A 25,021-nucleotide genomic window follows, 5' to 3' on the forward strand; every position below is an offset into this window, starting at 1 on the left:
AAGAAAGATGTTGAGGTGCTTGGACATGCCCAGAGAAAAACAGCAAGGTGGTGAGGGGGCTGGAGCACAGCCCTGTGAGAAGAGGCTGAGGGAGCTGGGGATGTGCAGCCTGGAGAAGAGGAGGCTCAGGGCAGACCTCATTGCTTTCTACAGCTACCTGAAAGAAGGTTGTAGGCAAGTGGGGTTGGTCTCTTCTGCCAGGCAAGCAGGGACAGAACAAGAGGACACAGCCTCAAGCTGTGCCAGGGCAGGTTTAGGCTGGAGGTTAGGAAGAAGTTCTTCACAGCAAGAGTGATTGGCATTGGAATGGGCTGCCTGGGGAGCTGGTGGAGTCCCAGTCTCTGAAGGTGTTCGAAATGAGACTGGATGAGGTACTTAGTGCCATGGTTTATTGAATTAGAAGGTATTAGGTTGGACTCGATGATCTCAGAGGTCTTTCCCAACCTGATTAATTCTGTGATTCTGTGTATCCCACCACGTAACTGCTGAGCAAGAGGAGGTATCAATGCAGCAGTTAGAAAAGACCAAAAAAAAGCCTAATGTAAGACCTTGATGTGTACCACTGTACAAATGTAACAGTTAAGCATCTATGCAGAGCCACATATTTCTCTTAGGACAACCAGACAATGGAACTGATTTATGTAAATCTTGTACTACTGTAGTGACAGCAGTTCTTACCTTCAGGTGTGAAGCTGAACTATCAAACCAACAAGGACCTAGTGATGAGTGTAGTAGTGTGCCCAACCTTGGTAATTGCCAGATCAATCTAAGTGAAGTAGAGATTATTTCCTCAAATGGATAAAGTCTGGTAGGTATAGTGCTCAAAACAAGTAAAATCATTGTTTCTCTGGGCTCCCAGTAACCCACAAATAAGTAAATCATCATCAGTGACACTGATGAAGGGACAGTGTCTGCTCAGCAAGTTTGCTGATGACACCAAACTGAGAGGCTTGGCTGAGACATCTGGAGGCTGTGCTGCCATCCAGTGAGACCTGGACAGACAGAGTTGGGCACAGAGGAACCAAATGAGGTTCAACAAAGACAAGTGCAGAGTCCTGCACCTGGGAAAGAACAATAAACTGCAGCAGTACAGGCTGGGAGGTGATCTGCTGGAGAGCAGCCCAGTGGAGAGGGACCTGGGAGTGTTGGTGGGCAGGAATCTCTCCATGGGACTGCAATGTGCCCTTGTGATCAAGGGGGCCAATGGGGTCCTCAGGTGCATTAAGAAGAGTGTGGGGAGCAGATCCAGGGAGGTTCTCTTCCCCTCTCTACTCTGCCTTGCTGAGACCTCACCTGCAGTCCTGCAGTATTACCTTCAGTGTTGGGCTCCCCAGTTGAGGGGCAACAGGGATCTGCTGGAGAGAGTCCAATGTTTTGGTGAGAAGAACTAGATTGCAAGCTCTGAAAGAAAAACAGTGGTGATGTCTACTTCACTCATAGGCTTGCTGAGATGTATAAGAACAAGAATCCAAACATAGATAAGGGAGATGCTCTCTGACCAGGCTGTGGGCTGCATCTCTCTCTAACCTAACCTGGGGTGGGAGAAGGTGGAAGGGCAGTTGAGAGCCCCTCCTGGGGACTCAGGTTTCTGGCCCGCCGCAGGGTCTATTTCTGTCTATAACTGTATATACTGTAAATATCTGCTTGTATATTGTGATAAGTTGTAAACATAATGCTTCATTCAATTTCCAGAGCCAGATGAATCAAATCTGTGGGGGGGGGCGGGTAACACTCAAACCATCACAGCTGCCCAAGGAGGTCACGGAGTCTCCTCTGGAGAACTTTCCAAGCCTGCCTGGATGCATTCCTGTGCAGACTACCCTGCATGACGCTGGTTTGGCAGAAGGGTTGGATTTGACGATCTCTGGAGGTCCCCTGTAACGTCTGATGTCCTGTGACTCTGTTAGAGATGGGAACTGGGGAAAGGCCTGAGAGTCATAGCAAGAAAGGGACGTTGAGATGCTTGAGCGTGTCCAGAGAAGGGCAACGAGGCTGGTGAGAGGCCTTGAGCACAGCCTTATGAGGAGAGGCTGAGGGAGCTGGGATTGGTTAGCCTGGAGAAGAGGAGGCTCAGGGGAGACCTTATTGCTGTCTACAACTACTTGAGGGGTGGTTGTGGCCAGGAGGAGGTTGCTCTCTTCTCTCAGGTGGCCAGCACCAGAATGAGAGGACACAGCCTCAAGCTATGCCAGGGGAAATTTAGGCTGGAGGTGAGGAGAAAGTTCTTCACTGAGAGAGTCATTGGACACTGGAATGGGCTGCCCGGGGAGGTGGTGGAGTCGCCGTCCCTGGAGCTGTTCAAGGCAAGGTTGGACGCGGCACTTGGTGCCATGGTCTAGCTTTGAGCTCTGTGGTAAAGGGTTGGACTTGATGATCTGTGAGGTCTCTTCCAACCCTGATGATACTGTGACACTGTGACACTGTGATACTGTGAAGAAAGGCAGCACAGAATCAGGACACTTGACGTAAGTACTCCACGAAAGAACACAGCCGTGCCGCAGTTTTTTTCTTCATCTCAAGACTACTCTGCTTTCATGGCTGAGCAGGAAGCAATTACGAAGGGATTAAAAGTTCTCCTGGTGTGGAGAAACCGAAACACTTGTGTGGAGCGCGATGACAGACAGCACGTCGGTTCTTCTCCTTACCGAGCCGGAGCCTGACTGGAGGACACCTCCGGCAGGAGTACTCTTGTAGGCCTGGCAAAGAGCGAAGGGGGGAGAAAAAACCAAATCACTAAGAAAAAGAAGAACCCCTTGCGTCTGTTCTGGAGCTGGCAGCAAACCGTTCCCAAGGCTGGCGGGACGAATCAAGCGCCCAGAGACTGAGGAAACCTGCGCTCAGGGCATGCGCGCTGACCCCTGCCGCGCTTCACACTCCTCTTGCATAAAATGCTGATTAACGCGCGCCTCCCGCGGGTCAGCTTGGCGCCGGTGGTGGGCTCCGTCATTTCGGCCAAGTCTTCACTCTCGGAGTCCGCTTCGCCGCCTCTGGCAGCCGTCAACCTTCCCCGGACGCTCCGCCGGCGCAGCCGAACGTCGCCGCCCTCAGAACGCTGGGCCAGCAGCCCGCGCGGGAGGGCCGCCGCCCCGGTGGGGTATTTCCTCTTCCTCTGGATGAGGCCGGGGCGGTAGGGGGAGGAGGAAGAGGAAGGGAGCCAGGAGCACTCCAGCGCGGCGAGCGGCCTCGCAGCCGCCGTCGCTGCGGCAGCGGGCGGAGCAGAGCGGGAGGCGGCGCCAGCAGCCGGCCGGACCCAGAGTCACCGTGTCACGGCGCCCGGGAAGCCGCTGCCGTCGGATCCGCCCCCCGCAGGGCGAGCAAGAGAGGAGGGGGAGGGAGGCCGGCCGCTTGCCTTCTCGTATATTTTTGCCCCCCTTCTCAGCCGTGCTCCTGACCCTGCTTCTTTCTCACCAGGGCTCTGTGCGCGCAGCGGCGGCGGCGGCAGGGGGCCAGGCCGCAGCGGCGCCCGAGGAGCCCGCGGGAGCCCCGAGACGGGCCTGGGCCACCGCCTCTGGACTAGGATGTCCCGACATGAAGGTGAGCGGCGCGGGGCGCCAGGCCGTGGCGGCGGAGGCGCGGCCGGGCCCGGGCCGGCGCTGGGGCCTGGCGCGGCGCCCTCTCGGGCGGATCATCATGGCGTCGCCGCCGCTGGGAGGGGGCCCGCGGAGCCGGCGGCGGAAGGAGGCCGCGGCGGCGGAGGGCGGCGGCCGGGCCCCGCTCTGCAGTGTCATGGGAGGGGAGTCGGCCGCGGCCGTTACGGCCCGTCTGTCCGCACGGCCTGCTGTGGGCCTGGCCGCCTCCCAGACTGTCCCTCCGAGGCACGGAACCGAGGCCTGCCGGCGCGCAGTCCTGGGAGCGACCCGCCGGCGGGCGCGGGGAAGTAGGTGGCAAGGGCTGGCCGCCTCTCTCTTCCCGCTCCTTCGCCTGAAGAACGGGCGGAGGGAAGGGGGGCCGGGGCGTGCGTGCGGGGAGCCCCGCCGGGCCCTGCCGGGGTGGGCGGCGGCGCGGGACGGCCTGCCGACGTGTCGGCTGCCGCGGCGGGTCAGGCCGGGCACGCACGTCGCCCCGGGGCGGATGGTGCGGCGGGGTTCCGCGCCATGAGGGCACCGAGCACCCCGAGGTGGGTGTGGGGCCTCGCTTAGTCCCGTGGAGTCACGGGCGGGAAGAGGGCGGGGGTCTGGCGCGACGCGTGGGGATAGAGATGTATGGGTCAGCCTGCGTGGCTCTGCCGAGGGGTAGCTTGTACGCTGAAGGCCCGGGGAGCTGCCTGGGTTTTGCTCTGTGGCAGAGGAAACGGGTGCTGGTGTAGTAGCATGTCGTGAGGCGTTAAGCGGGGCCGTCAGGGAAAAGTGTTCCGTGTGTTTGCGGTGGTCCCGCCCCGAGTTCAGTGAGTAGTTTGGAATTGCTCAAGAGGAGCAGGATGAAGTGAGTGCTGGAAGCGAATAGAGGAATTTCTATAGGAGGAAAGTGTGAGTGTGAAAATGGGGGAGAGAGTGGCTTGAGGGTTTTTATGCTTTCTTATCAGCGGGTAAGGTGCTTGATCTGACTAGTAATAAAATATTCTATTATAAACCCGAGGTTTGTCACCTGAGAGATAACTTTCTGCCATGTTAGAAACTTAATTCAGCACCTGACACCATCTCCTCCGACTTGCCTAATTTCATATTTCACTGATTTAATCTTAAAATACGACAAACATTATAGAATTGTGTATTTATGGTTAATAATGCAGGCTTCTAGTTTATAGCTTGGTACTGGACAAATCGTGTGTATGGTGAATTTTTGGTGTGCCTTCACTATGTTTTGCATTCTTAGAGTTTGTGCAAGTGTATGTATTTCTGTATCAAAGGACTGGCTTCCTTGAATCCACGAGCTTGTTTGCTTTTTCAAGTTACAAGTTGGAGTAGGGGTACCGAATTCTTTGTCTCTCTCCCTCTTCCCCCACTCTCCCCACCTTTTTTCCCCGAGGTGTTGAAGGTGTTGAATTTCATTATGATTAAAGGTGTGTTTTGTAGTGGTAGCAAGCGTAACAAACACTGATCATGAAGTTGTTGCTGGTGGTGATGTGGGATTTTGCAGTGTGCAAGTCTGATGTGATGCACGTTTCCACAATACTCTTAAAAGTACAGGAACGGGACACAAGGTTGTTTATCTTGAGCAGCTGAAAACTGCAGGGGTGATACTCTGTTTAGTGTTTTTCTTCTTTAGTGGTTTTCAGTGGCAAGTGCATGAACTGTTACTAAAGGTGGTGATGTTTGCTAAAATGGTGTTTCAGCCCTGGAGCATAATTTTTAAGATAGAAGGAAATCTACTTAAAACCAATTCTAAATGTGTTTCTAATGGAGGCTGTATCGCAATTGTTTTGAATGGTGTCTTAGATTGTACTTGTAAACAGAGAGATTTACATTCCCTTGCTTGGATATGTGTTGGTGTTTTTAGGAGTGACTGTTGATAAAACTAGGCTTAATAGTCTACTTCTGAAGCAGATAGGTTTTCTTTTTTCCTTAAGGGAAAAATATACCTCTTTCCTGATCTCTGTGTGTGAGTTTTGATAATTTTGTATAGTGGATGTGGACTCCTGAGGTGTGTGTGCACATACACGTGTGAGTGAAACTGTGAGAATACTGAAATGGGGAAAATGGAATCTTTCACCGTATCCTTGTGATGTGTTTTAATAAAAAAACATCTACTCGTTCTCTTATCAGTTTCTCCCTTTGCTTCACACTTAACGATGTTTTGGTTTAGTCAGCTTTAGTTACAATGTTACAGTAACTCTGTGTGGGAGGCATGGTTTTTCAACTTTGTGGTGGATTGGAGACTTAATTCTGTGAGCAGTCTGTAAATCCTTGGAGACAACACATGGAAAAAAGAGTAACTTGTTTCAGTCCTTCACCTTGTCATTCACAGCTGACAGTTTTTGATCTAGGGTGACTAGTTTTGGAAGGACTGTGTTGGAAAAGTTGGTATAAGGAGAAAGCAAGATTTAATAATGTTTAACAAGTTGTTATCTTTTCTATGCATTTCCTTTAAAACAGTCCATCATCAGAATTGCAGATAAGATCAGTCGATTACTTTCGACAGTATTTGGATGTTATTTTATGGTGGGAAGGGATGCTTCTGGAAGAGGAGGTGCTAGCAAAGTTGTAATTTCAAAATCCTGAATTGCTTTTGCTTGAAATGTTCATTCATTGTTTCTGAGACTTTATTGGTAATGCTGTAAGGAATAGCTGTTAGTGTTTACCAGTCTCTCACTATTGTTAATGGCTTCTCATTTTTCAAACCCATTTTTGTTCTGTGATTTAGCATTAAGAAGCTAGCCATTCCTTGCCTTTAGTTTTCTAGAATGCAACATGGGGTCATCTGCTGGTCTTGGATTTTGTGTTGTTCCTTCTATAGGAGCTACATGTTGTATTTTTCTGGGTTAGCCCCTCTGTTGAGAACTATATGATGCTGTAATATTTGGCAGCCTACAAAGAAGAGGTAGGTAATTTTTTTTTTTCTTCTTATACTCTAGAAAGTGTACCAGAGGGTGCTTTGCATTTCCAGATCTTCTTTCTATGGACATGCATCTGGCAGTGACTCTCTTGTACAGCAGGGCGCACAATCCAGGATACCTGGAAAATAGAGAATCACAATTCCCAGGGGTAACATCAGAAGACCACTTTTTTGCAGCTTTTTTTTTGGATGAAAATAGATTGCTGGCTTCAAGCTGCACTTGGCAGGTCCAGAGTCCTCCCAGTGCCATACTGCCTGCACTATTTGGTCTCCCACACTCAACACCCAAGTCCCAGTCCCTTAGTGAAAATGAGAAAGTATATATTTAAGCATCAAAGAGCTGGCAGCAATGCAGGTGGTGGTTGGCTTTGGTGGTGCCCATGTGTCAGTGTCTCTTCTGAATCAATAAAACTTTGCATTAAGTCCTAGTCCTACATGAGGTGAAGTTGTGGGTGAATGATGGTAACAAAACTAGGAAGGGAGGGCAGTGACTGACAGGACTGTGTAGACTTTCCAGATGTTCTCTGCTGGATTCAAGCAACTTGTATTCAATGGAGATGAAGTCTCAGTGCTTCTCTTTTGTATGTGTAAATGTTTTGTGTAGAGATCTTTAAAGCCAGTGATTATTTGAAATAGGTGGGTAAATAAGTATGTCTTTAAAAGAAGTGTACAGAGCTTTGAAGTTGAATAAATCTTTGAGTTACACTTGAATACCTACAAATCACTTGAAAACAGCTAGTGTAAGAGTAACGTTAGTTCCAGCCTTCTAGCTATACAGTGAACAGATGGGAAAATGGGAACAATGACATGTGTAACTCTTTAACGTTTTATGTAGTATGAGTTATAGAATTGCCACTAAATGCAGAATTTAGTTTTGTGTGTGAAGCTATTAACTCAGGTAACAAGGCTGAATATCTTTCATAAAAAGTACTCAAGATACTGTGTTGGTGAAGTATTACATTTAGTAATGAAATGTGCTTCTGTGAGACTGTCACCTGCTGCCTTCTGAGTTTTAATGTTTTGCTTAGGTTTTCTCCAAACACAGCATTTTTCTGTGCCATGAGACAGAGTAATCGCAAAGTTTTTCCTATGTTGTGTCAACTTAGATGTGTTTTGTAGAAAGTAAGTGTAGATTAAGTTGTATGTGTAGCAAACCAGTGAGGTTTTTGGAATTTGCAATAGTATTTGACAAAACATTTTCTGGTTGTATATGTCAAGTATTTCATAGTGTTATTTTAGTCTGTGGTAGCATATCGGAGCACATAATTGCACATCCAGTGTAGTAGCTGAAAATGAGTTACTGTAATCACTTAACTAGCAAGAGCTATGTCTTAAGGCACAACAATGTCAAATGTAAACAGCTGCAAGTGTGATTAGAAATATTGGAACACAGTAGTTTGCTTTTGTCATTAAACGATCGTTCAGTTTCTTGCTGAAATCAAGTAACAGGTTAATAAGAGCTGGACTCGTCAGTGATACTTTAACTGGCAGGATGCTTACTGGTTTTGAGGAAGGCAGGCTTTAATTTGAAAAAAGGCTTCTCACTCTGATGCTTTAGGAAATGTTGCATAAACCAGTATGCTACAGTCCCTGTGTAATCTGTGAATACGGTTCTCAAAAATACTTGATGGTCTTCAGGGACAGGTTCTCAAAAATACTTTATGGTCTTCAGGGACCCTGTTTCCCTCAAGTTTTGTGATAAGTAGTGCCATGGATGGACTAGTCTTTGGAAGACAGGAGGAGAGTCTTAGATGTAATTGATCAGTGTTGAAAGGTGATGGCCAGTATGACTGGTTGAGGCCCTTAGACCATGGCACTAGTTGATTGGATAGGGCTAGGGTGCTAGGTTGGACTGGATGATCTTGAAGGTCTCTTCCATCCTGGTTGATTCTGTGATTCTATCTTAAGCAAAAAAAAAGGAACAAAACTATGATACTTCTAACATTACTGGATAGGAGTCAAGAGAGAATGCAGTGGTGAAATAACTCATATTTCCGTGGTGGTGAGTAGGAGGGTTCAGCAGACTTTGAGAGCACCATGCAAACTACTTGAGCAGTACTGGGCAAATAAAATTTGTACACATTAAATCAAAAGAAGAAAGCTTTTCAAATACCATTGCATGTTTACATTACTGATAACATTTGAGGAAGAGAGATAGGGGTGCCACTGTTCATAGTTGTCTCTGTTGTTTTTACTTACTGTTAAGTAATACAAAAATGGAATAGTTATTAGTACAAAAACTGTTATTATGTTCAGGAAGCTTCTGGACAGAACAGTAGATTTGAAGAACAGTGCTGGGTAGCTGGGATGTGCCAGAATGTGGTTACACAGATAGTACTAATTCAACTTTCCTCATGTATCTGCATTGTGTAATTACACAGCTGTGTGTTATCTGCTCCATACCACACCTAAGGGTGTTTTTTTGTACATTAGACTACTGTTCTGTTTGGGAGTGTACAGCAAATGGGCAGGTAGAGTAATTGAAGAAAGAAAAGGTGTTTGCGGTATCAGCAGTGGAAAATTGTTTCCCACATCATTCTCCTGGAGAAGATGGCTGCTTGTGGCTGGGTAAAAAAAAAAATTACTGGGTGGCTGGCCCCCACGGGTGGTGGCGAATGAGATTAACTGGTCACAAATTGTGTTCCCCAGGATTCAGTATGGAGGACAGCTCTCTTTGTCAGTGATCTTTGAGTGAAATTGGTGCACTCTCAGTAATTTTACAGGTGACACTAAATTGAAAATGAGTGTTGACCTGCTGGAGGTTGGGAAGAGACTCTATGGAGTGATTGATATAGGCTGCATTGATGGATCAGCAAGGCCAACTGCTGGGTGCACACTTGGGTCTCAGCAATCCTATGCAGTGCTACAGGGGGAAGAGTGTCTGGAAGTCTGCCTGGCAGAAAAGGCCCCTGGGGGTGTTGGTCAACAGCTGGCTAAATATGAGCCAGTAGCATGCCTGGGTAGCCAGGGAGACGAAGGGCATCTTGATTTAAAGCAAAAATAGTCTGGCCAGCAGGACTAGGGAAGTGATTGTCCCACTGTTCTCCAGCACATGAGAGGCATCATGTCAAATACTGTGTTCAGTTTTGGGCCCCTTACTACAAGAGGTGCTAGAGGATGCTCAAAGAAGGTTAATGAAGCTGCTAAAAGGTCTGTAGAACAAGTCTTAGGAGGAGTGGATGAGGGAACTGGGGTTGTTTAGCCTGGAGAAAAGGTGACTGAAGGGCAGACCTTATTCCTCTCCACAGCTGTGTGAAAGGAGGTTGCTGTAAGGTGTCAGTGTCTTCTCCCAAGTGACATACTACAGGACAAGAAGGAACAGTCTCAAGATGTGCATGAGGAGATTTAGATTGGATATTAGGAAAAAATTCTCCACAGAGATGGTTGGAAAGTATGGGAATTCAGGGAAACAGTTGAGTCACTACCACTAGAGAGATTTAAAAGATATGTAGATGTGACACTTAGGGACACAGTTTAGCGACAGACTTGTCAGTGTTATCTTTGTGGTTGGTCTTTTCCAGCCTAAATGAATTCTACAATTCTAAAGTTGCATTGGCTGTGGTGCAGAATTCACATGAACTACTAGGCAAATCACTTCATTAAGAATTCACAGGTGACTGTTAGCTGGCTCTTTGTTCTGAAGATCTGTTTGGGAATTTTTAAGTCTGAGCATTTATGAAAGCTGCTGGAATAAGGGACCAATCACCTTTGGGGAAAAACAAAACAAAACACTCCAGAAAACCACAGATCTGAAAAAATCTATCCTTTGGCATCTTAGATTGAGCAGTGTGGTTCAGTGGACTTGTATTTTCAATCTCTATGTGGTTTGATTTCTTTCTTTTCAAAAGAAGGAAAATACTGAGTATAAGTGGTGGTCAAGTTAATTCATTGATACTTGTGCTGCAATGAAATGCTGTAGAGAAATGCTTGTAGGAAAAAAGCAGTGACAAAATCATCAGTCAGTCTATTTTTTTTCCAGAGTGTGTAGTAAATGTTCAGTGGCAATAAAACAGAGGCTTTTCTGTTTGTTTACTGAAAGCCATATGCCTTGGTGCACTGAGTGAGGTGGTACTTTTCTGGAAAGTAATATAATTGTGTGTGGTTGTATTAGATTGCATTTCTTGTGGATTCTGACAATGGGTTGATGGTAAGAAACATTGTATTTTAATACAGGAAATTATGTGTTTTTCATGGGTTTTGTCCTTGGAATTGCTTGTGCCAAATTCTTGATGTACAATGCATTTTCTCCCTCTATAGGATTTAGGGAAGAAGAGTGGATTTTGGTAGCTGTAGGTTCCAAAAATGGTATCATAATGGAGAAGAGCTGTATAAACTTAATTATGAGCATCAGTATCTCTCATTTGTACAGAAGCTACATTATGAGACATTGTGAGCAGCTTGGACCTGCTGAGTTCAGAGAGTTCAAAAAGAGTGCTGTTGGTGACTCATGCCACTAACATGTGAGGGAGAGTTACTGCTTGGATGAAAATCGAGAAGGTGTTTACTTCAGGGTGATGTGGAGAAGGAATCTGACAGAGAGGCATCATCCGTGTTAGTTTGTAATCTTCCCTTCTTTCCAAATATAAAGGAAGATATTTCATTAATTCAAGAGTAATTGAAAAGTAAGTGCTTTTTCATACAGTATGTAATGAGATTGTGGAGAATTCTTCACTGGATATTCTTGAGGCTGCTTGGTATCCAGATTGAACAATTCTCTGGGGTTTATCTTGGTACTTCAGGTGTCTTCACTGTTCCAGATTCAAATGTGGCTGTTGAGTATCTCAAATCTAATGTCCCATTTGGTGTAGACCTTTACCTGAAACCTCACTTGAACATCTGGTTTGTCATTTTTTGGTCCATATGATCATTTCAGTTATTTGCACTTCTGCTCTGTGTGGCATTATTACAATTCATTTTGATGCAGTGAAGTAAGACCATTGTGAATTCAGTGTGGATCAGGGACAAGCTCATTAGTTTCACTGTTTTGGAATATATGTGTAAATTGAACACGTTAAAAAAATGACGTTAAGTTGGTAAGCGAGGTTTGTACCAAGTGAAGGTGGTGTGGTGTCATCATAGAAATGTCCTCAGTTATTACTATCTGATTGGTATCACTCACATAACTTCTCTTTGTAGGTCTCAGTATTGTATTTCAGTAGTGTGTACAGGTGAGGTCTTGATTTCTGTCACTTGAGGTCACTGCTTGTAGGTTGGAATTCATTTATAAGTATGGGTAGAGGTCATTGGAGCCTCTGACATTTGGAAACAATCCTTCACTCCTAGATTTGTTCTGAGAATTTCTTTTGAATGAATTCTAGAGGGAGAATAGATTTATTTTTTCTGATTGTGCATGTTAACATATGTAATTTTTTTTAACGCTCAGGCTATGATTTGCCTTTATAAAATAATTACTCCTCTTACTCATTTGTCACCCTGTAGTGAATTACATTGTTAGTTGGAGACCTGGGTAAAACTCGTTTGATAAAGAACCTGGGCACTGGAGACCACAGTTTATTCCATTTGCACATAGGTAACAGGTAGAAATTTTTGTCTTCTTAAGAGGCACTTGAAGATCTCCTGAAGACAGGAACTAGTGGTCTTGAACGCCACGGCAGTGAGTTTTGTAAATAGTGGAAGATAAAACTACATTTTTTGATGAATTGGGACACTTCATTGACATATACTGTTTGCAGCTTATCAATTCATACACCTTCCCTGTAGCATTTTAATTTTATTTTTAGTTTCACTATTCACCTAGTATTTTGATTAAAAACACTAAACTGTGTTGATCCTGTTCCACGTTTGATTTCTGTGTCGTCACTGTAATGACTAAGAAAATCCAACCAAAGACAGACATTTAAAAAACAATCACAGTCTTTTAAAACTGCAAAAGTAAGATGAAGTAACACCTTTTTCCCCCCACAAGAGAAAAAAAATCGTAACTCCCTTTTTTTTTTCTTATCTCAGGTCAGACTTGGTCTTCCCCCATCACTTCTGCCACTTCCTGGTGCCAGATTCTTTTTGGGAGGCAATGTTTCTTGTCTTGACTGACAAGAGGTGCTGTCTCTGGTAGGATAAATTATCTTCTTTGGTTTCCTTCTTTATTGATGTTTTTTCACCCTCTTATTTCTTTGTCATTGTTCTTCCTTTTGCTATGCTCTCCCTCTCCTCCTTTACCTCCTGGGAGTACGCTAGTGTGAGATTTTCAAAACCACATGGGGAAGCTGTAGACCCATGTTGGGTTCAAGTGCAGTAGAAGTTAATACCTGCATCTGTAAGCCTCTTTCAAAAGCAATGTTTTTAGGCAGCATTTCTCTGACCTGTTACAGAGATGATTTTTTTTTAGGTGAGTGGTAGTGGCTTGAGTAGTGAAAATTTTACTTTGTAGCCCATTAGGACATTCTCTTAATTAGTTGTTGAAAGGAGTCATTGTTTACAAAACTTCTCAGTAACAGCTGATTACTAGTATAAGTAGTATTTAAGGTCTGACTTCTGTTAGCTTACTGATACTGAAGCAGCCAGTATTCTGCCTGAAGGTTAATTGCTGTTGATTAGTTCTTAGACTGTATTTACCCTAAAAAATGGAAAGGATGAAGTCCTTATGTTAAAGTTAGTATAGAAATTAGCATGAATTCATGCTAATGAATGTTAGCATAATCCCATGCTAACAGATGGGATGAAGCTGTTAGAGAATATCAATATTCATATTGTGATTGTAGTTCTAAGACAATATCTGGACAGATTTTGCACCTCTAGAGACCTGTAGTAGTTGCTTGATAGTATGACTGGAATTTGATGTCGTGTTCTGGAAGTAAACACTTGGGTGTGTGCCTATAACAGCATTGGAATTATTTGAAGGCTGAGTGGGGAGGCATCCTGGAGGTGGCTGGTTGAAGAGCAGTGTTGCAAGCTGTTAAACAGGTGGTAATCTGTGGATACCTATCTCAAATATCCTAGCTCTAGCAGGAATAAATCACAGATTTTCAAGATCACATGCATTATGATATAGTCATGTAAGGACTTGTGTGATTGTCAGTATGTTCTATCTTTGGAATAAGGTCTGAAGAAATCTCTGGTTTGGGAACAAAGGCTTGTCTTTGCTTTGGATACCTTCACTTTCACTTCAACAGTGCAAATATTTGAATTATGCTTTATGTATATGTGCTTTAAATATAGGCAGTAATGATGTGCATAATACAAGTGGTGCTTGGTGTACAGGTATTATGTGTGTATCAGCATGCTGGCCGAGATGTGTGTTTCTCAGCAAGTGTAAAGTTTCTGTAGTGAGAAGCACCTTGTGATGCACTGATGAAATTTGGTCTGAGAGCAGCTTCACCAAGAGTAACAGTAGTAAACATAGGTCATAACTGGGCAGACATAGTTCTGTCACTGCACTTTCTAAAGTTCCTTTGGACTATCACTTCAGTTTGCAAAACTAAATAAGGCCACTAACTTCAGCAGCTGAATTACTGTTAGTATTATTTTTCACATGGGTAGAGCCAACTCTCTGCCCTGAACCTAGCTGTGGAAAACAAGATTGGAAAGGAGAGTACAGGATGCCCTTGAAGAAAGATACCTAAGATTTGCAGGAGTAAGCTGCAGAGAATGTAGAGCTTTGTGTGACATGAGTAAACTCTTTTCAATCTACATGTGTGTAAAATAGCTTACGTAACCTTCATATTGTACCTGTCCCCTGCTGTTGTTTGTACTCTTCTGATAAGATGAAACTTTGAGTATAGTTTGATCTCTAAATGTACAGATGCAAATTGGTTACTTGTGCTGTAAACCATGACCAATTTTTTGTTGATGTTTTTGTTTGTTTGTTTAGACTTGTTTGTTAATTATATGAATTAGATACCTTACAGATTTAAGAAGACAGTAGAAACTCTGCAGAGTGTCTTTACTCTGGAGGAGGTCAGATACGTTTTCCTGCTCTCTTCTCCCTTGATTATCTTCAATTTTGGAAAACTGCAAAGGTGAATAAACTTATTTACCCTCCTGAATTAAAAAACAATGGATGCTATGATCTGCAAGTATCTTTTGGTTGTTTTGGCTTAAGAATTGCCAGGCAGGATCTGACAGTGTACCAAATGTTCCTTACTCTGGAAGGCTTTTGTGAGGATCTGAGTAAACAGCTTGAGATTTTGCTATACAGCAGTGGCTTTATAATTGAAGATTTCTGTAGAATAATTGGCTGTTATTACTCAAATTTGTAGCAGAAGAGATTACTGCTGATATTGTGTTACTCTGGTGTTGCTTAGGTTTATTTTGAACTAGAGGATCTGCAGGGTGCAGTGTTTCTCAAGATCAACTCATGATGTCACATGAAAAAAAAAGGATTCTAGTAGTTTTTGGGATTGTTTTGTAGTCTGTTACAATATTATTCAGCCCTTAAGTATTTGGGCCAGTTACTGGAAGGTGTAATTTTCATTGTACCTCAAAATTCAATTAAGAGTTGAAGGAAAGTGATTGGAAAGTTAAGAGCAGATTGTTGAGAATAAAATGACAGAAATTTCTGTCCAAGAATGACAGAAATGGGATGATAATTGATTGAGATGCTGGATTCCAGATTCTAGCTTTAAGTGATGCTGTGATGGTTTTTCTTTTCAGAGCAAACATTTCATACTAGCAACTGATGAATACTGTTTGTATTGCTTGCATTAAACTTTGTGCTGAGCTTCCAGACCTATTTTTCCTTTCCTCTAGTGTCCTTATTCACAAATTAATGCTTTTGAGGAAAACAGACACTTCATTAACTTACTCAATACCACATTGTGTTAAATGTCTGTAATGTGTAGAATGACACTGAGAATGCAGTCATAATGCTAAGTACTCAGAAACCTTGGCAGTGTGTAGCAGTTGTAAAGGTTAGTACTGTATTTTTTTTCCCAGTTAATCCACCAGCTCTAGAGAAGTTACAGGGACTCTGAGGAATGTCTCAGAAACAAGAAACTGAGGCATAGAATACCTTTGTCTCCATCTTCTCCAGCTTCATTATCTACTGTTTTTCTTTCAGTGAAATGTTTATATTGTAACATTCTCTTTTTTTTTATACTTAAGTGATGCTTTTCTTTTTCCTGTGTTGAATTAAAAGTAAAATTGCTAGTGTTTTTCTTGCATTTTTTCTTCATTAATATACTGTAGGTTTTTAACCTCTTATTGCCATTTTAAAAATAAGTTTGTTATCATTCTGTCTCGTTCAGAGAAGGATTGGTTTGAACATAAATATTTTTTAAAGCAGTTTTTCTTAGAAAAGTCTTGTTTAAGAGATTGAGCTAATTACAATAAGACGACTGAATACCGAAGAATCATGAACTGATCTGTAAATCTGTGATGCCTTTTAGGCTTTAGTGGTAGATTGAAAGCTATTTAGGAAAATGATCTGACTTGCTGTTCTCAAGTAGTTCAAGTCACTACAAATTATTCTGAAAAGTAATTTAAATATCTGTATAAAGGATGGATTAGACTTCCAAAGAAATGTTGAGAAGGCACTGTTCTAATGATCTTTGGTTCTTTATGCATATCTGGTATAAGAGGAGACATAAAAAGAAAGTATGATTAAGAAAACTGTATAAAACTCTTCATAATGAAAAGAGGAAAGAGAAGGGTAGGTATATGGTATGGCTAGGTTGCTAATCCAGGGAATGTATGAGCAATTAGCAAAGAGGTATGTGCCATGAAGAGTCAAGAGGAATGAGAGAGAGGAATGAACCAAGCTCAAAACCTGACAGAAGTTAGCCTGGAATTTCTTATTTTGCTTTAAGGTACTGTGGTTCCCACAGCACTTCTGGTGTGGATTTCATGTTACAAGCAATTGTTGTTTCTGCAGACATGTTAACTGCTTGAGAAGCTGTTCTCTGTAACAGAGTGGGAGCAAAACTGACTGCCAAAGTAGTCTATGTTCACTGCAAAAAAATGCCTGAAAAAGTAGCAATGTTCTACCAGTGGCTACTTAAATGAATATGCTGTAGGTTTTTAACCTCCTATTGCCGTTTTATAAAGCAGATTTATGTTACCATTCTATCATGTATTCAGAGAAACTCAATTATTTTTCCAAGTTCCTTGAACTCTTACGGTGTTAAGAAAAGTTTTTTGTCAATCTTCTTAACATACTAAACCAAAATATACAAAGATTTATGTTGTGAGAAGACTATCTCTTCTTGCAGGGCTCAGCAGAGAAGTACCAGCTCTTCTGTTCAATTTCTTTTTAGGACTTTCTGTATTTTCTTATTGTTTCTTACACCTGTAAAACTCATTTGTGTGTGTTGTTCTCGGTTCTTTTTCAGTTGGTGTTTGCCTGAGCTGTTTCTGTTGTCTCTAGTCTGGAAGAAACTAGGGAACCTGTTCTCATCCTATAAATGAGAAACTTTGCTATAGATTCCATTAGATACGGAGTTCAGCCCAGTGCTGCCACTGTTATTTTCTTGCCTTGGTACTGTTTACAGCTTCCTCAGTTCAAGTGCTTTTCAGTTAATAGAATTCACATGCTGTTTGCCGTTTCCAGATTAACAGAGTTGTTAAATAAGATCATGTCTGGTGCCAGTTCCCTTTGCTGCCACAATACAGACCTTCTGCGCTCTGATAAATGTGTTGCAGTTGTTTGAATTTTAATGTGCTGACTTTATCAGGCTTTCGTGTTGTGGTAGTTTTGATGATCAAATTATATTAATAGAATGCTGAGCTGTGAGACAGCATCAGGTATTACATTAGAAATCCAAGTTTGCGTCATCAAAAATCCTTCCATTGTACACCAGTTTTGGTTCTTCTTTCTCAAATGTCTCCGGCAAAACCTTTTGCTGTGAACCGGTTCCCATGACAGATTAGCAGTTCTGCTGCTTTCTAAATGTTATGTTAAATGTAATACTTTGTTCATAGAAGATACTTGAAATTCTTTGCTGAAAATACAGGAATCTGTGATATGTGGAGTGAAAATACTTTTTTTTTTTTCCTGTAAGACTGGGGGTGAAAACTGTAACCTAGTTTCTGTCTGAATTTAAGGAACAGTTAGTGAAGAGTCAGATCAGGTTATGAAGGCTAGAAAACACATTTTAGATGATCCCTGTCTAATTTAAAAGCTGCCCCTTTCCCCCTCTTACATATTTGGAGAGTGGTTTAATTCTGTTTTGTGGTGTTTGCAATAGCTTGCAAAACTCAGAAAACCAGAAGAAAGACATACTCCTCCACTGGAGAAGGTGGATTCCACTTTTGTATTTGCTAAACAAAATTCCTTAAAGGGATGTGATTTCTTTATTCTTTAGATTAAAAATAATGCAGCTTGAGGATTGATCTCCTGCAGCTATTTTTTCATCTTACTTGAAGGAGTCCTAATGAACTTGTTCAAGTCCTCCTTTCACTCACACTTGCTGTATTTTGGCCAGGGATGTGTATCATTTTTTATGTCTTTTTTTCTTAACTGTAGACAAGTTTCTTCTCTGCGGAGGATGGGAAGTTATTCTGCCTAGCTTGTCAGGAAACAGGTTTTTTTTTTTGTGTGTGTCATAGGCTGTGTAGTGATTCTTGGTGAAATAATACCTAGATGGCAGTCCAAACTGCCTTTAGAGCAGTTTTCTGATTTATGAGAGTCATATCCCAACATCATATTTACAGAGAGAATATGCAAGTTTGTATGTAAGATGTTTATAAAGTGATTGATTGCTCTTTACACAGAGAATATGTATTTAATATTGATAAGAACTCACTGAGGTTTTGTGTGGGCTGATACAATCCCGATTTTGTCCTCTTTTGGGACAGAATAAATGTGTGCTATTTAAACCTTATCTTACAGAAGTGTTTTTATAGCATCTACTTTTTCAGTGATTGGGTACCTGGGCAAAAGAACTCTCAAAAAAAAAAATGTTGCAAAGTTATGAATAAATACATATTGATTTTTATTTTTTTTACTTTGTAGAAGTTGATACTTGTAAGAAACTTGCATGCACAAGGTTTACTAGTTGGCTGTTACGTAGTCCTCCTGGAGCTGTAAGACAACAGTATATAGAATCAACCAAGTTGGAAGAGACCTCCAAGATCATCCAGTCCAACTTAGCACCCAGCTCTAGCCAGTCAACTAGACCATGGCACTAAGTGCCTCATACAGGCTTTTTTTCAACACCTCCAGGGTTGGTGACTCCACCATCTCCCTGGCTGCCCATTCCAATGCCAATCACTTTCTGAAGAACTTCTTCCCAATATCCAGCTTGTACCTTCCCCAGCACAACTTGAGACTGTGTCCCCTTGTTCTGTTGATGGTTGTCTGGCAGAAGAGGCCAACCCCACCTGGCTACAATGTCCCTTCAGGTAGTTGTAGACAGCAGTGAGGTCTGCCCTGAGCCTCCTCTTCTGCAGGCTGCACACCCCCAGCTCCCTCAGCCTCTCCTCACAGGGCTGTGCTCTAGGCCTCTCACCAGTTTTGTTGCCCTTCTCTGTACACATTCCAGTATCTCAACATTTCTCTTGAATTGAGGAGCCCTGAACTGGATGCAGCACTCAAGGTGTGGCCTGACCAGTGCTGAGTACAGGGGCAGAATAAGCTCCCTGTCCTACTTGCCTCACTGTTCCTGATCCAGGCCAGGATGCCTTTGGCTTTCCTGGGCACACTGCTAGCTCATGTTCAGTTACTATATACCAGCAACCCCAGGTCTCTTTCTTCCTGGCTGCCACTCTGTGCCCAGGCTGTAGCACTGCTTGGGGTTGTTGTGACCAAAGTGTAGAACCCTGCACTTAGACTTGTTAAATCTCATCCCATTGTCTTCTGCCCACCCAACCTGTCAAAGTCCCTCTGCGGGGCTCTCCTACCCTCCAACAGATGGACACCTGCTCCTAGCTTGGTGTAGATCTTTCAGTCAGTTTTGACTAAGGTTGTAGTGAAACCATCAGCATTTCTGGAACATGTTGTTAAAAATGTGAATGTTCACTTGATGTTTGTGCATGCATTGGTGACAAAGTTGTTCTTGGACGTACTGTTTAGGTGTCATTGGTGTCATGAGATGATATTCAGAGATTCATAAATTGCATTGGGTTGGAAGGGACCCTCAAAGGTCTTCTTGTCCAACTTCCCTGCAGTAAGCAGATATACTTCCTACGAGAGCAGGCTGCCCAGGGCATATAAAATTTAATCTTGAATGTCCCTATGGATGGGGCCTCAACCACATCCCTGGGCAACCTGTTCCAATATTTTACCACTCTTATTGTAAAATAACTTCTTCCTCGTGTCTAACCTAAATCTATTCTGTTCCAGTTTAAAACCATTTGCCTGTGTCCTGTCATTACCCCATCCTATCAGACATCTACTGAGCAGTATGGTTGGTAAATACAAGGTACATAAAACCTGCCTGTGAGAGCACTAAATCTTACAGTAAGACTACTTAGATTATTTTTTTTTATAAGTTGTTGAAGACCTGCAAGTATTTTGTTAATATTTTGATGTGAAAGTGAACTGCAGCACAGTTATTTTTACAGAGATGAGCCAGGGGCTCCTGAGTTAGTAGGATCTAAAAGGGAGACGTTATCTCCCTTGAGGAAAATAATTGGTGTTTCTCTAAGAGGGTGACATGGCTGACAGCCCACCTGAAGTGCCTGTGCATCCATGCAGAACAACAAATGGGAGGAGGAGTGGGAAGCTACTGTGCTGCTGGAAAACTAAGATATAGTGCCCACTGAAACTTGGTAAAGGGATCCTGTGACTCTGTGGCTGTCAATGAATACAAGCTGTTCAGAAGTGTCAGGAGGTGAAGGGAGGAGGTGTTGCTCTCCACATTAAGAAATGGATAGTGTAAAGAGATGTTTCCAAAGAGTAGTCAAGTGCAAGTTCAAAGCTTGTGGGTAGGAATCAGAGACCACAGCAAGAAGGGGGGAACCTGTGGTTGGTGTCTACTTGTGGCTGCCTGATCAAGGGGAGCTTCCTGATGAAGTCTCCTTACTCCAGCTACAGGAGATGTTGTACTCGCAGACTGTCATCCTGCTGGGAGACTTCCACGATGCCAGCATCTGCTGGAAAAGTAGCACAGCTTTAGGCTATGGAGGAGTCTCCTGGAGTATGCTGATGATAACTTCTTGAGACAGGAAATAGCCCTACCTGAGGGGCTGCATCCATTGGTCACCAATGAAAGCAAGCTCATCAGGGATGTCAAGATTGGCAGCAGTTGGGACTGCAGAGTTCATGCACTGGTGGAATTCACATCCCTAAGGGATACAAGTCAGACAAGGAGCACAGTCAGGATGCTGAATTTAAGGAAAGCAAATTGCAGCTCTTCAGGGAGTTAGTCAATAGGACTTCTCGGGCGATGGCCCATAGATGTTCAAGGGAGTAGAACAGAGCTGTCAGGACACTTCCCATAGAGCAGTCGTGGCAGTCAGATTAAGTCCCTGGTGAGTGAAAAAAGGGAAACAGTGAACCCATTTTTAAAAATTATAGAAAGGATGACCCTGGGAACTACTGCTGTGTCAGCATCACCTCTGTGCCTGGGAAGATTGTGAAACAGATGCTCGTAGAAGCTCTACTAGAGTACGTGGAGGACAAGGATGTGATTTGAGGCTGCCAGTGTGGCTTCACCAAGAGAGAGCAAGTTGTGCTTTAGCAACCTAGTAGCTGTCTATGATGGAGTGACTACATCAACGAACAAGGGCACAGCAGTGGATATAATCTGGACTTCTGCAAGGCCTTTGACACAGTCCCCCACAGCATCCTTCTCTCTAAGGTGAAGAGATAAGGATTCAGTGGGTGGACTGTTTGATTGATAAGGAATTGGCTGGATGGTCACATCTAGAGGGTAGTGCTCAATGTCCAGGTGGAGATAGCTGACAAGTGGAGTCTCTTGAGGGTCCATATTGAGAACATTGCTGTTTAATATTTTCATCAAGGGTGTACACAGTGGGATTAAGTCCACCCTCCGCTACTCTTCAAATTGCACCAAGGTGAGGCTGCAGTTTATATGCCAGAGGGGATAGGTTGTCATCCAGTAGGACCTGGAGAGGCGACTGCAGGTGAATCTTATGATCAACAAGGCCAGGTGTGTTGTCCTGCACTTAGGTTGGGGCAATCCTTGTTATCAATACAGGCTGAGAGATGAAGTAATAGAGAGCAACCCTGCAGAAAAGGACCCGGGGTGCTGGTGGATGAAACATGACCCTGAAGTGTGTAGCTGGAGCCCGGAAGGCCAGTTGCATCCTGGGCTGCATCAAAAGTAGCATGTCCAGCAGACTGAGAAAGGCGATTCTGTCCCTTTGCTCTGGTGAGACCTCATGTGGTGGAGTACTGTGTTCAGCTCTGGAGTCCTCAATACAAGAAGGATGAGCAACAAAAATGGTCAGAGGGCTGGAGCGTCTCTCTTATGAGAGCAAGTTGAGGGATTTTGATCTGTTTGGCCTGGAGAAGAGAAGACACCAGGGTGGCCTTTTAATAGCCTTCTAGGGGACCTATGAGAAAGCTGGGGAGAGACTATTTACAAAGACATGTAGCAGTAGTACAAGGGGCAATGGTTTTAGACTATAGCAGGATACATTTAGATTGGACATTAAGAAGTTCTTTACTATATGAATGATGAAACATTGGGTTGCCCAGGGAGGTGGTGGAGGCCTTGTCCTGGAAGCATTCAAGGTCAGGCTTGATGAGGCTTTAGTAGCCTAGTTGGGAATGTCCTTGCTTTTACTGCAGGGGGTTGGACTGGATAGCCTTGTGAGGTCCCTTCCAACCTAAGACATGCTATGATTCAGTGCTCTTTGAAAGAGTAAACCCAGCCCTACTTGTTATGCTTAGATATTGTGGCTGCCTTCTCAAAGTTGAACCAGGAGAAGAGATGCTTAGGCAATTTTGTCAGTATTCAGTGAATTTTGGTAGTTTTTGAGGGAAATATGAAAGAGTGTAGTAGCTGCCTTTATTCTTTGGCTGACTTAGTATTACATTGGTCCAGCTTACACACTAGAGGGAAGGGATGCCATCCAGAGGCACGTGGCCAAGCTTGAGAGGTGAGCCCAAGCCAGCCTTATTGTCGTGGTTTTTAAACAGAGCTGGTGGAAATGAAGCTTTCAAATGAACTGGAGGAAAAAGACCCACAATTATATTTGGAGAGAGAGAGTGGTACAGAGAAGAAATTACAAAGCAGATACAGCATCTATGGCAAACTCCCTTGAATTTTTTTTCCAGACCAAAACTAGATCTGTAATCCCTAGTCCTTCAGTCCTCCCCCCATAATGCCTCTGCCATCCAAGAGGCCTAAAACACAAGCCTCTGGAGGCCCCAAAACAGGCCTACTGTATTTGTCACAGTAAAGTGGCTCCTGCTGGACTCAGGGCTGGAGGGGAATGAGAATGAGCTGGCCTTGCCATGAGTTTATAAAGAGATAGCAGAATCATGGGATTGAATAACAATTTTCTAGTCCCCAGAGGATTATTAACCCTATAGTTCTCAACCTGGGACACTAAGAAAGTTCAGCAAGGCCAAGTGCAAAGTCTTACACCTGTGTGTGGGCAACCCTAAGTAAAAAGAGAGGCTGGAGAGTGAGTGGCTTGAGACGAGGATTTGGGGGTGTCGATTGATGAAAATCTCAACATGAGGCAGCAGTGTGTGCTTGTAGCCCAGAAGACCAGCCATGTCCTGGGCTGCATCAAAAGTGACCAGCAGGACAAGGTATGTGATTCTCACTCTCTACTCTGCTCTTGTGCAACCCTGTCTGGAGGACTGTGTCCAGTTCTGGTCCCCAGCATAGGAAGGATCTGTTGCAGAGAGTTGGAGAAGGGCCTGATGTACCTCCTCTATGGGAACCTGCTGTGAGAGTTGGAACTGTTCAGCCTGGAGAAAAGAAGGCTCTGGGGAGACCTTGTGGCAGCCTTCCAGTACCTGAAACACGGTCACAGGATGATAGGGGTTGGAAGGGACCTCCACAAATTGACTCTAAGTCCCTTCCTAGAGCAGAACCATAGAATCTAGCTCAGGTCACACAGGACCACATCCAGACTTTGATCTCCAGAGAAGGAGACTCCACAACCTCTCTGGGGAGCCTGTTCCAGTGCTCTGTGGCCCTTACAGTAAAGAAGTTCTTCCTCATGTTGAAGTAGAACTTCCTGTGCTGTAGTTTACATCTGTTATTTCCTGGGAGGTGTTCAAGGCTAGGTTGCATGAGACCCTGAGCAACCTGGTCTAGTGGGAGATGTCCCTACCCATTGGCAGGGAGATTGGAATTAGATGATCTTCAAGGTCCCTTCCAATTCAAGCTGTTCTGTGATTATTAAAATAATTTGTGTAATCAAATAAAAAAGGGTGGGCCAACTTAGAGAGTTTAGAAATCTATGTTAGCAGGGAGCAGGCTGAAGCTAACTGGCATCCTTTCATCCCTTACACACAGGCCTTAATATAATAAGTTTTGTGAACTGACCAGTGTCTGGGACACTCCTCACTGGCTGCTTCTGTATGCAGGATGCTCTGATGATGAAATAGAGAGACTTAAACTTCCACCAAAGTGAAATGGAGATAGAGACAGCAAAGCTGTGCAAGGTTCTTCTTGTTACATTGAATTTGAAAGGCATGATGAAAGAATTGCAGATTCCAGAGAGAAATACCATTTCATTTTTCTCTCTCCTGCCTAATTCTTTCATAGTGTTTTGCAGTGCCTGCTAATTGCTTGTTCCAGATGTCCTTGATGACTAAAATAGTTTTGTGTATAACTCCCACAACTTGGGATGTGAAATCAAAAAGAGGAAAAAGCCTTTTGGTAGCTGGCAGGCTGATGCTAATGTGTCAGGACCAAGGCTGGAACTCTCTGGGCCAGCTGTACTCTTCAATTCGTTTTTGGATCAGCACTAGAGAAGCACCAAACATAGTGCAAGTACCCTTCATAAAACTTCTTGTTGATGGGGAGATGACAGGATTCAGGAGCCTATTTCTGGTCCTGAGAGGAAGGAGTATGATTAAGAAAAACAAAAGCCTTTTGACCTTTCTGGTTTAACATGGGCCTGATTCCTGCACTTCCCACCATTTTTCTTACGAGTGCCAAGTCCTGTTCAATATCTTTATTAATGATCTGCACCAGAAGATTGAATCCAGCATCAGTAAGTTTGCAGATGACACCAAGCCAGGAGCAGGTGTTGATCTCTTGGAGGGTATGAGAGCCCTGCAGAGGGACCTAGACAGGCTGGATGGATGGCCAGAGGCCAGTGGGATGAGATTTAACAAGGCTCAGAGCAGGGTTCTGCACTTTGGCCACAGCAACCTCAGACTACAGGCTGGGGACAGAGTGTCTGGAGAGCAGCCAAGAAGAAAGGGACCTGGGGGCACTGGTAGATAGTAACTGAACACGAGCTATCAGTGTGCCCAGGAAAGCCAAGAGAGCCAATGGCATCCCGGACTGGATCAGGAACAGTGTGGCCAGTAGGACAAGGGAGGTTATTCTTCCCCTGTACTCAGCACTGGTCAGGCCACACCTTGAATGCTGTGTCCAGTTCTGGGCTCCTCAATTTAAGAGAGATGTTGAGGTGCTGGATTGTGTCCAGAGAATGGCAACAAAACTGGTGAGAGGCCTAGAGCACAGCCCTGTGA

General features: G+C 43.9%; 1 protein-coding gene across 2 annotated transcripts in view; it reads left to right on the forward strand.

Moving 5' to 3' along the window:
* Nucleotides 1-2,895: 2,895 nt before the first annotated feature.
* The window catches only part of LOC135193208 (E3 ubiquitin-protein ligase KCMF1), a 71,101-nt gene continuing 48,975 nt past the window's right edge, over nucleotides 2,896-25,021 (forward strand). The window contains exons 1-2 of one of the 2 annotated variants that reach the window (XM_064176754.1): nucleotides 2,896-3,094; nucleotides 3,412-3,534. In XM_064176754.1, coding sequence (XP_064032824.1) covers nucleotides 3,519-3,534 — 16 coding nt within the window. In that variant the 5' untranslated portion in view covers nucleotides 2,896-3,094; nucleotides 3,412-3,518. The remainder of the gene's footprint in view (nucleotides 3,095-3,411; nucleotides 3,535-25,021) is intronic. The other variant, XM_064176753.1, reaches the window with a different exon arrangement.

Source organism: Pogoniulus pusillus, chromosome Z, assembly GCF_015220805.1.
Source record: "Pogoniulus pusillus isolate bPogPus1 chromosome Z, bPogPus1.pri, whole genome shotgun sequence".
NCBI lineage: Eukaryota > Metazoa > Chordata > Aves > Piciformes > Lybiidae > Pogoniulus > Pogoniulus pusillus.